Source organism: Zonotrichia albicollis, chromosome 3, assembly GCF_047830755.1.
Source record: "Zonotrichia albicollis isolate bZonAlb1 chromosome 3, bZonAlb1.hap1, whole genome shotgun sequence".
Taxonomy (NCBI): Eukaryota; Metazoa; Chordata; class Aves; order Passeriformes; family Passerellidae; genus Zonotrichia; species Zonotrichia albicollis.
Genome location: NC_133821.1, coordinates 34,364,878 through 34,378,868, shown reverse-complemented (window position 1 = coordinate 34,378,868; position 13,991 = coordinate 34,364,878). Strand labels below are relative to the sequence as shown.

The 13,991-nt window shown below is 40.5% G+C and overlaps 2 protein-coding genes across 16 annotated transcripts in view; both read left to right on the top strand.

The window, feature by feature from the left end:
• The window catches only part of TRERF1 (transcriptional regulating factor 1), a 100,660-nt gene extending 96,350 nt beyond the window's left edge, over positions 1 to 4,310 (top strand). For 10 of the 13 annotated variants that reach the window (XM_074537151.1, XM_074537142.1, XM_074537146.1 and 7 more), the window contains 2 exons: positions 56 to 264; positions 898 to 4,308. In XM_074537151.1, coding sequence (XP_074393252.1) covers positions 56 to 264; positions 898 to 1,219 — 531 coding nt within the window. In that variant the 3' untranslated portion in view covers positions 1,220 to 4,308. Of the gene's footprint in view, positions 1 to 55; positions 265 to 897 lie in introns of all 13 variants that reach the window. The other 3 variants (XM_074537154.1, XM_074537153.1, XM_074537152.1) reach the window with 2 other exon arrangements.
• Positions 4,311 to 4,530: 220 nt separating this feature from the next.
• MRPS10 (mitochondrial ribosomal protein S10) lies at positions 4,531 to 11,848 on the top strand. Of its 3 annotated transcripts, none has more exons than XM_005483058.4 (7): positions 4,567 to 4,700; positions 7,239 to 7,297; positions 7,406 to 7,478; positions 8,524 to 8,663; positions 9,143 to 9,251; positions 10,362 to 10,451; positions 10,721 to 11,848. In XM_005483058.4, the coding sequence occupies exons 1-7, from the start codon at positions 4,665 to 4,667 to the stop codon at positions 10,805 to 10,807; spliced, it is 594 nt and encodes a 197-aa protein (XP_005483115.1). In that variant the 5' UTR covers positions 4,567 to 4,664; the 3' UTR covers positions 10,808 to 11,848. The 3 variants fall into 3 exon arrangements, with proteins under 3 accessions (XP_026646856.1, XP_005483115.1, XP_005483116.1); XM_005483059.4 differs by lacking the exon at positions 4,567 to 4,700 and adding an exon at positions 5,158 to 5,251; XM_026791055.2 differs by lacking the exon at positions 7,239 to 7,297 and having other exon boundaries at positions 4,531 to 4,700.
• Positions 11,849 to 13,991: the final 2,143 nt, after the last annotated feature.

Below are 13,991 nucleotides of genomic sequence, written 5' to 3'. Positions count from 1 at the left end.
CTTGTGATTTCTTGGGGTTGTTTTTTTCCCCTCCCCTCCACCCCGCTCCCTGCAGGTGTTCAGTTCCCGGCAGGCGCTGAACGGCCACGCTCGCATTCACGGAGGGACAAACCAGGTGACGAAAACGCGCTGCACCGTGCCTGGCACCAAGCAGAAATCCGGGACGCAGAGCGGATACTGCTCCATCAAGAGCTCCCCTGCCCACAGCACAACGAGCGGCGAGACAGACCCAACCACGATCTTTCCTTGCAAGGAGTGTGGCAGGTAAGTGTGACTGTCTGCAGGACAGCATTGCCTTTGCCTGTTTAGATTCCATACCAGCAGTGCTGTGAACAAACCTTGTGTTTTGCTCTGATTGTCTTGGAAGAAGTTTTCCCCCTAGATGATTTGTTCTCTTACCAAAACTGTCAGAGATAGGTTTGCATGACATTTTGGATGCCCCTGCAGTACTTACTCCTATTTTCCACTTACCTGCTAGAATTTTTACATCTGACATTCCAGCTTCCTGCTTCATCACTGATTTGGATGAGACAGTGGGCAACTTTTTCTGAGTTTCTGTGCTTGAGTTTGTCCATCATGGTAATCCTTCACTTTCTTCCTGTTGTGCAAGATGGTTGTGAAACTGATAGAGGGAAAATTATGATGTGCATAGATACTGAAGCAGGTGTGGGAGCTACAAACTACCTCTGGCAAAATCAGAGTAGGCCATTTTGATACCATCAGGATGTATAAATCTGGTAATATGTCCCTGAAATTCACACCATGGCATTGCAGACTTCACTGACTTCTATTTCAGGACAAGGAAGCAAATGTACTGATAAGTTGTTGAGTCTTTTTTGGCTCATTTCATCAAAAGCAGTGCATTTTAATCTGATTTTTTTTCCCTTTAAAATTTAGGGTCTTTTTCAAAATCAAAAGCCGCAATGCTCATATGAAGACTCACAGACAACAAGAAGAACAGCAAAGGCAGAAGGCTCAGAAAGCTGCTGTAGCAGCAGAAATGGCAGCCACTATTGCAAGAACTACTGGGCCAGCTGGGCATAGTTTGATCCCCCTGGATCACATGAGCTTGGTTAAACATGTTGAAAATGTTGGTGACATTGATGATGATGTTGTTCCGGATCTGGGTGATGTCATGGAAGAGAATGAAGTCATGGATGCTGACCTCTTACTGGATGATGAAGATCCAGATCTACTGCAGGATGATGCTGAGTTGTAAATAAAATTGTTTGATAGACAGCTACTGAGCACACCCTGAATGGATCAATCAGGAAACCTGGACTGCTTGTTTATTCCCACTGATTGTAAACTACCTGTTGAAAATTATAATTCTTTTATCCAGGTCTAGAAAAAAAATCTGCTTTTTTCCCTTTTTTTTTTATTAATTTGTGTCTTGGGGGAAGAAATAAATAATTGGTACAAATATTCTTATAAGGTGTTTTTATCTGAGCTCTTTTTGCTGATAACTTCCAAGGCCACTAATTACACAAGTTCATGGTTCTGCTATCAGTTCCTACCAGATGGTCCTGGTAGAATCTTTAGTCTTTAACTCTTCCAAGTTTCATTTTACCCCAATTACAAGAATAAATTTCACACACTTCTGATTAAACTTTTTTTTTTTGTCTATATTGGATCATTTCCAGCATCTTCTAGAGAGTAAATGTCATCTCTCTTAAAGATACCATTACATTATTTGTCTTTGTGCCGCCATTTTAAGCAAGATGGAAGAAGATCTGGTTTAATTGTGAAAGAGTTAGTAATGTCACAGTTCATTTTCAGTTCTGTCTTGGTTACACAGGACATTTTAGACATTCCATTTAGCAAGGTTTTGATCTGCTGATTTGAAAATGACCTAATTTCCAAGATTGAAGAAGGAAAATGATTGCTCTATGGTTGACATCCTCTGATGGGAACACTGAATCAGGAACACTGCCTTGGTAATCAGATTGCACTGGAAATATTGTCCCATGACAATAAATCACACTGTGGAATAGCCATCTCTGTGGTTTTAGGGTAGTGTGTGCTCAAGCAATGCTTGCTCTCTCACCAGGCAAACACAGGGAAGCATTCTTGCCATTGGAAAAGAGATTGATGTGCTTTCAGCACCTAGGTATATGTGTTACCCTTGTGCCATTTTCAGTCCTCTTCATTGCATCAAATTCAGCTGTTGTTTATTTACTATAAACATGCTGCAGAGGTGAGTTGATGCTACTGTTTAATGACCATTTCTCCTCCCTTAGGTTCAGATCTATGTGCTGGACACCTGACACCTGAGTTTATATAAATTTAGATCTGGTTCTCTGATTAAACAGGATATGAAAGAATTGTACGTTGCAGAATAAAACAAGGAAGAAATGGAGTTAGGTTGAGTGGACCTTTAATTACAGAATACAAATGCTGATTGCAGAGCTCTCAGAGTCAGCAGCACTGATTTTCTTGTGAATTTTGCACATTAGAGGAGTTTTGTTAACTTTATAAAATACTATAAGACTTATTTCAGATCTTCCAGGCTTCAGGTTTGTTTGTTTGGTTTTTTTTTTTTAATAAGTTGGGTTTTATTTTATTGGGTTCTTTTTTATTGGGTTCTTCACCAGAATCTGATGGATGGTGGGTCTTATTTTCTACATGTTATCCTTGTTTAACTATGCAAAAGGAGGGTAAATCACAGCACTTTTATAGGATTTACTGGACCACACAAGTTCAGAACCAGTGGGACCCACTGACAGAGAGAGGTGCCTTCTCTGTCAAAGCCAAATATGTGAAGTCTCAAGTTTCTACTTAAGGTCAAATGTTCTGATGCTAAAGAACAACCCTTCAGGAGAATGGAAAGAACTTCTCAGTTTCCGGTTAGTGAAGTTCTTCCTGGGTACGTGATTGTTGTTGTGTTCTGCGGGGTTTTCCAGAGGTTTTTGCAGTAGGGTTTGACCAGTGGGTGGCATTTCTCCCGTCGCATAAGAGGTGATGTTCTCAGTCATTGTACCCTTGAGCTTCAGGAGATCAGGCAGCAGCAGCCTTTTCTTTGCCAATGTGCCACTCAGCACATTGCCCAGCAGTTCCTGTCCATGCTGTGACATTTCACAGGGGCCATATGCAACCCAGGTTCAGCAGCCTGGGTGCTCAACTCTGTACCACCAGCAAGACCCACTGACAAAAAACCTCATAGATACTGCAAGTCTTCATGGTTTGCAAAGTGGTGGAGGATTTGTGAGCATTAAAACGTGTTGGCTTTCAGGAGTCTGTGTTAGAAACAGCCCAGCAGAGTCTACTCTTCCTCTCCCAAGCTTGTATCATTTTCAACCTTTAAGGATCTTTGTGAGAAAGGCTCTACACTGGAAAACGGACAGGTGTTCAGGTTCCTGGTGGTTAAAAACTGTTTAAGCAAAATAATGATTGAAATTGGAGTTCTGCTTGAAGAACTGAGTGAAATACAGTAGAAATTTAGGGGCTTGATTCTGAAGAGTAGCTCTGTATTAAAGAATCTACAGTGACACTTTTTTAGTAACAGTTGCACAGGACCTGTGCTAAACTTAGTACCTATAAATATATATACACATATACATATGCCTGGTTAAGTAACATCAATTGGGTGCTGTTTTATTGTACAGCCAAGAATAGAACAATGATAACCAAAGAAGTTATTCATAAAGGAAAAAAGATAAATGCACATTTCCTAAGCAGTACATGATTTAGGCCTCAAACATTGACTTCGTCGTTAAGTGTTGCATTGGCTGATGTTAAATGTGCTGTTCTGCATATTTGTACATGAGTTGAACATAGTTTTGTTTCAGAAAACTTTTTCTTGCTGATGGTTGATGATGGAAAACTATTCAATATTGGAGCTAGTCCTCTTTGATAAAACGTGTACATACAGAAAACATATTTTATGAGAAAAATCTTATTTTCAATATTTAACTGTTATTTTATTAGAAGATGGTTGTGTAAATATTTTAGGCGTTTTAGTGTAAAAAGCAGACTGTAATTTTAGGTGGCAAAGGAGTAACAAAATAAAAAATATATATACATTTGATAGAGCTTGTGATCTATGCTGGTTTCAGGTTCCTGTGTTTAGCATTTGACTTGCACACAGCTTAATTTCAGGTTAATCTCACTCTACACTGCCTACCTGGTTGTGTGTATTTAAGGATCGTTTAGTGGCATAAATCAGCATTTTTTTATTTCCCTACCCCCTTTAAAGATTTGGTACCGATCAGAAGCTGTGTTGTATTATTAATCGCTATTTGTATGTGTGAAAAGAAAGGGAATTATGTGCCATTGCCAGTCATTTTTATATATCGGTAAAATACCACCGAATGGGTTTTGCTCTAACGGGCTTGTTGAAAACGACGATTCGTGTAATTGGTTTTGTTTTGGTTTGGTTTCTTTTGAAAGGATTCCTAGAGAACAGGCCGGGGAGGCGTGAGGGGGCCGGCGGGAGGCGGCTGAGGGGGAGCCGCTGCTCCGTCGGTGCTGCACTGAGGCAGCGCTCGGGGGAGGCGGGACCGGGCTGGGGAGCCGAGCTGGGGCTCGTACGGCTCCTGCGGCGCCATGGGGGCCCCAAGATCGCCTCCGCGCCGCCGAGCGCTGCCGCCCTGGCGGGGAAGGACGTGCGGGCCGCGGTCGCGCTTCTCCTTCCGGGCGGCAGGGCGGGCAGGGGCGGAGCCAAGATGGCGGCGGGCTGGCTGTGGCGGCGGCTCTGTCAGGTGCGGTGTGCGGCGGGACAAGGGACGCGGGAGTGCCCGCTGCCTCCTCCTCGTACTTTCCCTTGGTGTCTTCATTCCTGAGGGGAGTGGGAACAGGGGACGTGGCAAATGCTGTCCTTCGGGCTCCGGCAGGGCTGGGGCTGCACAGCGTGAGACTGTGTCTCTGCACGCCATCATCGCCTGGCGGGTCCTCAGAGCTCTTGGCTGCAGTTCTGTGGTTTTCCCGCAGTGAGTCGAAGGGATAGTGAAGAACAGGTGACTTGGATTTGGAGGCCGTGTGCTAGGCGAGTTTCTTAGTCTAAAAAGTTTCAAAGCCTGGAAGTTACAACGTAAAATAACAGAAAAGCGTAGTGCGCTGATGATGATTGCTAGTTCGGACTTTAAAACAGTGATTGCTTTTTCCCATATTGAGAAAATTGGATTTTCTGAAGCCCTAATCTCTCTTCTGTCTATGCGGTGTGTTCTGGACTTGCCTTTCAGCGTCTGTCTCCCCCTGACACTTCAGAGGCTCTCGGCCAAACAAAATTGAGGCTACTTTGCACTAGGAGGCGGTAATTATGTTTTGTGCAAAGTCTTGGTTCTGTTATATTGCAGTGTTTGAGTGTCATTTCCACCTTCTGTGATGGCCCTTAGCAAGAGCACGTCATTAAACCAGACAGTGAAGCTGTTTACGAATTCCTGCCCACTGAATGTAATATCTAGCTCTTGAGGTATTCAGTGTATCATTTTGTCAAAATTTGCATAGAACACATTTCATTTAATGTTACAAAATCTTTTGACTTGATGCAGATCTGCTTAATTAGTGACAAAGGGAAATGGCATGTAGTAGGAATAACATGTGCAGTCATAGAATGTTGGAAAGGCTGCAGACCTTAGTGTGTGGGATAGGACTCTGCTGCTTAATCAGGTTTTGTTTTATTCATTTTTATTATGTTAAGACTGAAAATTTTGTATCTAAAACCACATAGCACAATACCTATGAGTGCATTTATCTTTGCATGCAAATAATAAATCCTTATTACTAAGTCAAGTAGTTATAATTAAAAGAATACATAGCATAGACTGCATATGCACATGCATTAAAAAACCCAAAACAGATTAAAAAAATCACTTATGATTACAGTTAATAGCCTTACATTTGTCATTAGACAATTACTAGCTGTATTTCACTTCTTTTAGCTATTAAGGGTCAGATCGTTCCCAGCATAAACTTTGAAACCTTCTGAATGACTACCAACTACAGTGACAGATATTCAGTGCTCCTAAAATTGCCTATCTTGTTATGCACTTAAAAAATGTAACATTAGTGCCTCTGTGAAGGTGTGGATTTGAAAGGATTGCTTAAGGGGAGTACTGTAGTCAGCTTTGTAAACAGAAATCTCCCCTCCTCTTCCTGCAGCCATCTTCTCTATGGGAAGCAGCATTTGTGGATAAATTGTGACTGAGGCAAAATTACTTCAGAAAAGTTTTGCTCACTGCTCATGTACAATGAATGTATGGTGCCTACTGAAAAGGTTAGGGACCTAGTGGCATCATAGTGTCGGTTATGCATATCCACAGGCAACTGCAGTAAGATTACCTGAAAAAGTGTAAAATCTGGCTGGTTTCTGATGATTTGATTAGACAGTCACCTGTATAACTCTTGGGTGGGTATCTGTCTTCTCTCTTAAAGCTGTGACTCCAGCACATGGCAGAAAAGAGCATCAGGGGGCAAGATAAGTAACTAATTTGGCTTCAGCATTCTGCTGCAGCTCTGAGGTTCTGATAAGTCAGAGTTCCTTTTCCCCCCCTCAAGCAGTCAGTCTATAACTTTGCCAAATTAAGAATTAGTGGAAGGAAGCTAGAAACCACATAATGTTCAGAAGGGAACAATTATTCTGGTATGAAAGACAGTAATGTTACATGATTAACAACTATATTCCTTTTCTAACAGAAAATCATGTTAACTTTTAAACATGGTTCATTGGCTTCTACGAAATATTTCTATTTAAATGTTCTCTTCAAAAGAACAGGTGTTCAGAATTGAGGAGAACAAAGAACAAAAGTTCAAGGAACTTTTTTTCTGAAAAAACCAGTAAATTTCTCCCTAAATTCACAGACTAAATTTTTGCATTTATAGACTTTTTTAAGTCCTACTTAGGCTTGGCACTTGACAAAACTTTCATATATTGTACCATGAAGGTAAAACTAAAAAGAAAATATTATCATATACTGAAATGGCATCTGATGCCACAAAAATTTTTTTTTCTGTTAAAAATATGCTTATGATTGCTACTCAGGTGCCTCAGTAGTAAATGCATACTGTTACTGTGCCCTTAATGTGCTTCTTTTTAGGTGCTGTTGTATACTGAAATACATTTCCATGCTCCTAATTTCCTGTCTTTTCCAATGGAGCAAACTTTCTCATTTGTCAAATCAGTGCCTAGGAATGTGCTGTGCTTTGGTGTGCAAAAAAGTAATCTTTAATAAACCTGTATTAACTGGCTGCTTTCTGGCTTGGGGAAGATCACCATAATATAACTTATCTGTTTTATACAGGGATCAGCTTTTCCTGTCAGTTATGCAAGCAGAATTATGCAAAAGCAGTATTTTCCTCCGTAAGTGTAACAGCCCCTCCTCCTTCCACTGCTCCTCCATAGTCCCTGAAAAAATCAAATCCAACTTTAACAACTTATTTTATGCTTTTCCCATGACTGTATTTCCAGGAGCTCCACCTTGATGGGAGCACGGTTGGCTGGATCCCATGTTGAGACACAGGAGCCCAAGACTAATCCTTTGGTGAGTGTTCTGTAACACAGTATTTTATATGTTTTCTTAGTAATAAAAACGACATCTAGAACAACTTGAATTCTTTTCTTGCAGCTTTTTGAAGGTCTGCCTTAGTGATGTCAAATTTGTCATAGAGAAAGAAATAATTTAGATTATTGGTATTTGAGATCTTCTGTTTTGGTGTGGGTTTTGGTTTTTTTCCCAGCAGGATTTCTGTAGCTCACAGTTGCCTCTCAGTAACTTTCTCCCTTTTCTGTGCAGCTGTAACTGTATGAAACACCAACTTTTTGGCCATATTCAATTCAGTGCCTGCAGCAGCTTAGCAGCCTTTTGACAAGGGCTTCAGAAACATTTGACAAGCAGTATTAGATCTACAGTGCTGCTCCTGCCTTCCTGCTGTGGCTGGTACTGCTGCATTTAGTGTGCCTAGGAGGGAACCTCTGGGAAAATCAGCACTTGTGCACTCATTAAGGCTCTTCCAGTGATCACAGTGAGCCCAGACCATCAGAAATTGAAGCTCTAACTGAAAGTCATAAACTTGCTCTTGTACAAACATGAAGGTTTCCCCATACACCTGGGGAAGACTGCTGTGTTTAAAGTAGTCTTAGAGCTTAGTAAAGTGAGAATTCTGGTTGCTGTCCATAATGGTCTATTTAATTTCAATGCCCAAGCAAACTCTTGGGTATTTGCACACTGTTCTATAAAATACAAACAGTGCTCCAGACTTGCTTCAACAATGAGTTTTGTTCTTGCTGTTGCTAGTGTTGTCCTCCTTATATCCATCTGGCATTCCTTTTTGGGTAGAAGAAATCTTACCTAAATGTTCAGAAGGTAGCTATCTCTTCACACTTTGCCTTCCCTGGTAGAGTGAGATCTGTCAGTCAAGGCAATGCAGGCAGATTCTGTTAGATAAACTAAACTAAGCAGCTCAACAGGTTGTGGGGTGTTTTTGCTCTTTTACAAATGGGGCATGCAGGCCAAGTAAATACACAGTGCATGCATTAATTAAGGGGAACGTGGTGTGGTAACTCTTGTCCTTTCTTCACAAATGCAGGTGTCTGTTTCAGATGAGCCAGAAACGCTGTACAAGAGATTGTCCATTTTAGTTAAAGGCCACGATAAAGCTGTGTTGGACAGCTATGAATATTTTGCAGTGCTTGCAGCTAAAGAACTTGGCATCTCTGTTGAAAAAGTGTAAGTAACTGATCTGTAGAGTGCTATGGAGTGAGATGATGCTGCTGTTATCCACTGTAATTCAGGTCCTCTGCGTAGAAGGATTTTTTTCTTTTTCTAAGAAATGGCTGTAATCTGGCATTTTTTTTCTCAGATTATAGACCTAACACTTCTTTGCTGGGAGGACAGTGATGAGAAAGCAGCAGCAGTTCTGCACTCAGCACTGCCATAGTGGAAGTGCTTTTTATCTCCATGAAGGATACTGACAGTACTTTCAGTACAGCTGTCAGTGCTGGAGATCCCTGATCCAGGGCTGGTTAATAATACCTGAATGTTAACTATGCCCATGTGAGTTAATAACAAACTGTACCAGTGTTTGATATTTCCTTGTAGATATTCTAATTGTCAAATAAGAACAGAGATTTCAGCATAATCTTTCAGATCAACTTGTATTACCATCCTTTATATAACATGAAAATTTCCTTTTCTTCTTTGCTCAGAGATAAACCCCCGAAGACGATAGAGCGATTTACACTTCTCAAATCCGTACACATTTACAAGAAGCACAGAGTTCAGTATGAAATGAGAACACATTACATGTGTTTAGAGGTAAGAAAGAAGGAAACAAAATTGTTCTAGATGCACAGTTCAGAGATACTACTACGTGCTAATGCACAAATGAAAATGTTTTGGGGAGGAGAATGCAGCAGAATATTGGAAAACGGCTGACCTAGTTACATAATACGCAACACGAGTTATTCTGAATGCACAGCCTACATCAATTTTGGACCAAAAAGTTTTTATTTTTACCATCATCTTTAGAGCTGAAAAAATGACTAAAGAAAGTAAGGTAGAATTGATGTGTGTTATGCTCTTGGTTTCCAAAAATCACTGGGGTGAGAGTTTTCTCCGGAAGGGAAGAAGATGCAGATAAGTCATTGGCATTGCCAGTCACTAAGGGTTCTGTTCTCTGTGAATTGGACTGATGTTTTTGAGCAGACATACTTTTGTCCTGTGCAGCATCATGTGGCAAACTAAAACTGCATGTAGGAAGTCGAAGAAAGGAAGCATAGACAAACCACCAGCTCTGTGGCTGATGACACAGACATCTGTATGGTTTAGAATGCAGCTGTGGTTGACTTTCTTAGAAGAAAGGTTTACTTCCAGCATTTTGTGGCTCCTGGGTGTCTTACTGTATATTTGCACAGTGCTTAGCAAAATGGGACCTCTAAGTCCCTTGACACGAGTGCAGTACGAGTACAGACCATAAGCCCTGTTCTTGCCTTCCAGGAAAACCTAAAGGATCAGTAATTTAGTAAAACCAGGAGAAATTAAACAATCAGGGTTTCAGTGGAACTCTGGAGTTGCAGGATTTATAACAGGCTTGAACTTCGGGAGTACAGAAAAACTGGTGATTTTTGTATAATCTGTAATTAATTTCATCTGAAAGCTGCAGTGTTAAGATCCACCACTTCTGTCATACTCAGTGCATGTGTTCCCAGGCAGCATATGCAGTTCTGTGGAATGGAGTAACTACTTTACACTTGCATGAGAGTTGAGTACAGATGAACTGCTTCTGTTCAGAATATTATGGAAGTTGGCTTCCTGTAACGTTTGGTCCCCATAGCAAGGGCTAAAGAAGCCAGGGCAATTTATTTTTAATTCTGTTTGAAGTATTATTAATAGTGGTTCATTAAAAAAAAAATCTTTCTGTTTCAGTTAAAATACCTAACAAGCAGTACTGCTGCAGTTTACTTGGAGTACGTGCAACGAAACTTACCTGAAGGGGTTGCCATGGAAGTGAAAAAGGTCAGTTTCCACCCCACATTGTTAACTGTTACGAGTCCTGATGCAAGTACCAGTAACTACTGAAGGCTTCAGAAAGTCAGCAGAGAAAATGAGTGTAGTTTGATTGGAAGATTTTCCAAAATACTGGATGGAAAAGAGGCTGTATTGCTTGGAAGTGCCACTAGGTGGCATTTTAAATCTGATTCATGTCTCAAACCAGAGTACATAAAGCAAAGCAGTTAGATGTGAGCTGGCTGGTACAGTAAGTGGTTGTTTTTCTTTCCTTTTAGACTAAGATAGAGAAAATACCAGAGCACATTCAGAAACCTGTTTGGGATACACTACCTCAAGTAGAAGAAACTGAAGTAAAGTCATGAACACACCAGCTACTTCATTAGTACTGAAATTCGTTGCTCCTATCAACCTCATTTACTGAGACAGTCCATTGTTAAATAAAGTTTCTCTTATAAAGAAATTGTATAAACTCTTGTTTCATCAAGTTATTTTTCCTCATAACTCCGGTACATGTAGACTGAACTGCTATAAAGAGAAGAAATTTTACTGTGTTCTGTGATCAGTGACTGTGGTAATCTGTAAAACGTTTGTAGAAAGCTAAAGTTTATTTTTACTTATATATGTAAAAGTATGTGTATATATACATAAATATAAATTCACCATCTCCTTTTGATACTGGATGGCTTCTGAATGCTGAAATTCTTCCAAATCCACTTCATGTTTGTGTCATGTTTAATATTAAGGATGCCAGACTGTCATCAATTTATCAATTTTGGATAAACTACTTTGTTGGATAAACTATTTCCCATCTTCTTTTCCCTTACTTATACCACATTTCTCCATTTTTGCTTCCTGCCACATTTCTTAGCGAGTGCCAACAGCACCACTCCCACCATTGCTTTAGGTTTCCTCTCAAGTAACCTTCCTTCCTACTGACCAACTCCTCTGATTTTTCAGTCAGAACATTTGTAGTTGCAATAAATACTCCATGCTTCATACGATTTACAGACATCAGAGTTTGAGCCTGCTCTGTTGTGTTCCTAGGAGTCAGACATCCAAAGTTTAAATGATCTTTGTCTGAAGTGCCCAGTTTTGCATCCATATAGCAAAATTATCAGGATCAGCAATTTCATTGCCTTAAACAAAGGCAGTGTATGCCACGTGGGATGTTCCATGCATCACAGCAGAGCTGTGTGCTTCATAGGAATGTGCATCACATTCCTACCTTGCTAGAATTCCAGTTTGAATATGAAAGGAGTGATGTACAGAAAGGGAAGACATGAACTCCTTTCTTACCTTTCTCTTTGCTGCAAGCCAGTGTTGTGCCTTACACATCTTTCTTTTCATTATATTCACAGAAATGCATACAATATTAATAAATAAACATTCAACTTTATAAGCTATATATGAGAGTCCATCGTGTAATTTACGCTGCCTAAGAAACTTAGGGCAAAATGATTTGACACTTTAGCTCTCCGTTCATGAATTTGGATAGAAAGTGTGTGATCAACGCATTTGTTTCAATTAAAAACATGCACTAAAACGAAAAAAATCTCACAAGGGGCAGGGCAAAACCGAGGTGGAAAAGCAGGTATGAAGAAAGGCATGAAAGGGAGTTGGTGTGAGACAACAGAGTGAAGGCAATAAGCCAACAAGGAGGAATCTGTTCTGTTCATATTAGCAGAGTTCTCTAAAATAAAGGAAGTGGCTTTTATAAACCATCTGTCTCTGGAACATCATGCAGATAAAAGTGCTGGAGACACACAGGTAGCAGCAGCACATTTCTGCTGACAGGGTTTAGTTGTGGTTGCTGACAGAATGGGGTCAGCAGAACAGATTTCAAATAATGCAGGCTTTTCTCCTTCCTTTCTTTCCAGTATTATTGCTGGAATTAGAGATGCTGGTGCATAAGAAATCTGTAAAAAGAATATTGCTGGTGATATGTTACCATGTTAGCAACTAGGAGCTCCAGGGTGATTTTACAAGTTCATTTAAAATTTTTATTTAAAATTTTCAAGTGGAGAGATGTAATTTAGGAAAGAGATTATCATATAACAGTGGTTACATGTTCAATGGTCTATGGGATATCAGCATCAGTGCTGCTTTACTGCCCATGCCTCACGAGAGAGAGCTGAGGTGTTCATTTCCTGGGAAAAACATCTTCTAAGACACACATCAATGGCACCACAACATTTTAAGTAGTTAATCCTAAACACCAAATACTGCCCAGGTAGGATCCTTCTCACACAAGGAATGGGGAGGAGGGAGGAAGGAGTTGAGCAGAAAGAGGGAAAAAATTCCAGGAATATCATTATTGGTTTCAATGGTTAAACTGAAGTCAGGATGGAAAGAAGAAAAGGGGGTGAGGATAGACTTCAAGCTACAGGACCAGATCTTCTAAGCTGGTAGAAAAACTTTCCATTCTGGTGAAAAAAGTGTGAATAAATGGCCACAGAAGCAAGTGCCAGCATTCAAAACAAAATAATGAGATCCATGCATTTTTAATTCATAAGGCAATATTTAAAAGCAGGCTGAAACTCCACAAGGTAGTGTGATAGCCAGAATTTTGGAAAGAGTGTACAGACAACACTGGAGTCTGAGCTACAGGCTTTCTGTCACCAAGGTCTTATAATTTTCCCTTTTTAATACACAAGAATGCAATCCCCAAAGAGTTCCTGAGCTCTCCTGATTCAGCTCTGAACAGACTCCTGCTCTTCCTGCTGTCTCCCAATGCCAAATTGTAAGTCAACAAGAAACAATTTTGCAACATAAAAATATACTGCCTTTTTCACGTTCCTGACAGAAGTGGGATTGATTGGCAATATTTTTCCTCTTACAGAGCATGACAGCCAACTTCACTAAAAAAACCCTGCTAGCTGGAAATCGTTTATTTTAGTGTTGTTACATAACATGTTAGCTTTGACAGAACCTGCCAAGGGAATTTCTGCTGCTGGGCACAGCCAACTGCTGCTGCTGTCTGTGTGCTGTGGGGTACTGGGTAAAGCAGGTCGGTGGAATGGTTTGGATTGAGACAATTTTCCCCAGGCCAGAGGGGTTTATTGAAGGGACTGGCCATGGGATTAACAACAGGCAGGAATAACTCCCAGAGGCTTCCGTGTACCTGAAGTGCAGTTAATGTGCTTGCTTGCTTCAGTCAAACCCATGGGTGCCCTCAGGTCAAGATAGTCAAGAAGCTACAATCTACAAAGTTAAATATTCCATGCCTCCATCCTCTTTGGAATCATGTCGCTCTTAGTTCTTGTACTCCAGAGACAAACTGAAACCTATTGTTGTGTGCTTTGCAAATTACAACACCATCTATAGCCCTTTGTTACCAAAGATTAGAGAAGTTTCAGCTAGGTCATACAGAAACACGGGGGTATAAAGAACTTCTAAAGCAAAGAACTGAATTTACTGTATTTGACACAATTTATGGTTGTTTCTGAAAAACTGTCTCCATATGCAGTAAAGCACGTTTAAGCAGCGCTCAGTAAGATTCAGCAGTGACATGTCAAGAGTCAGACTTCAGAGGGGTTTCATTTGGAG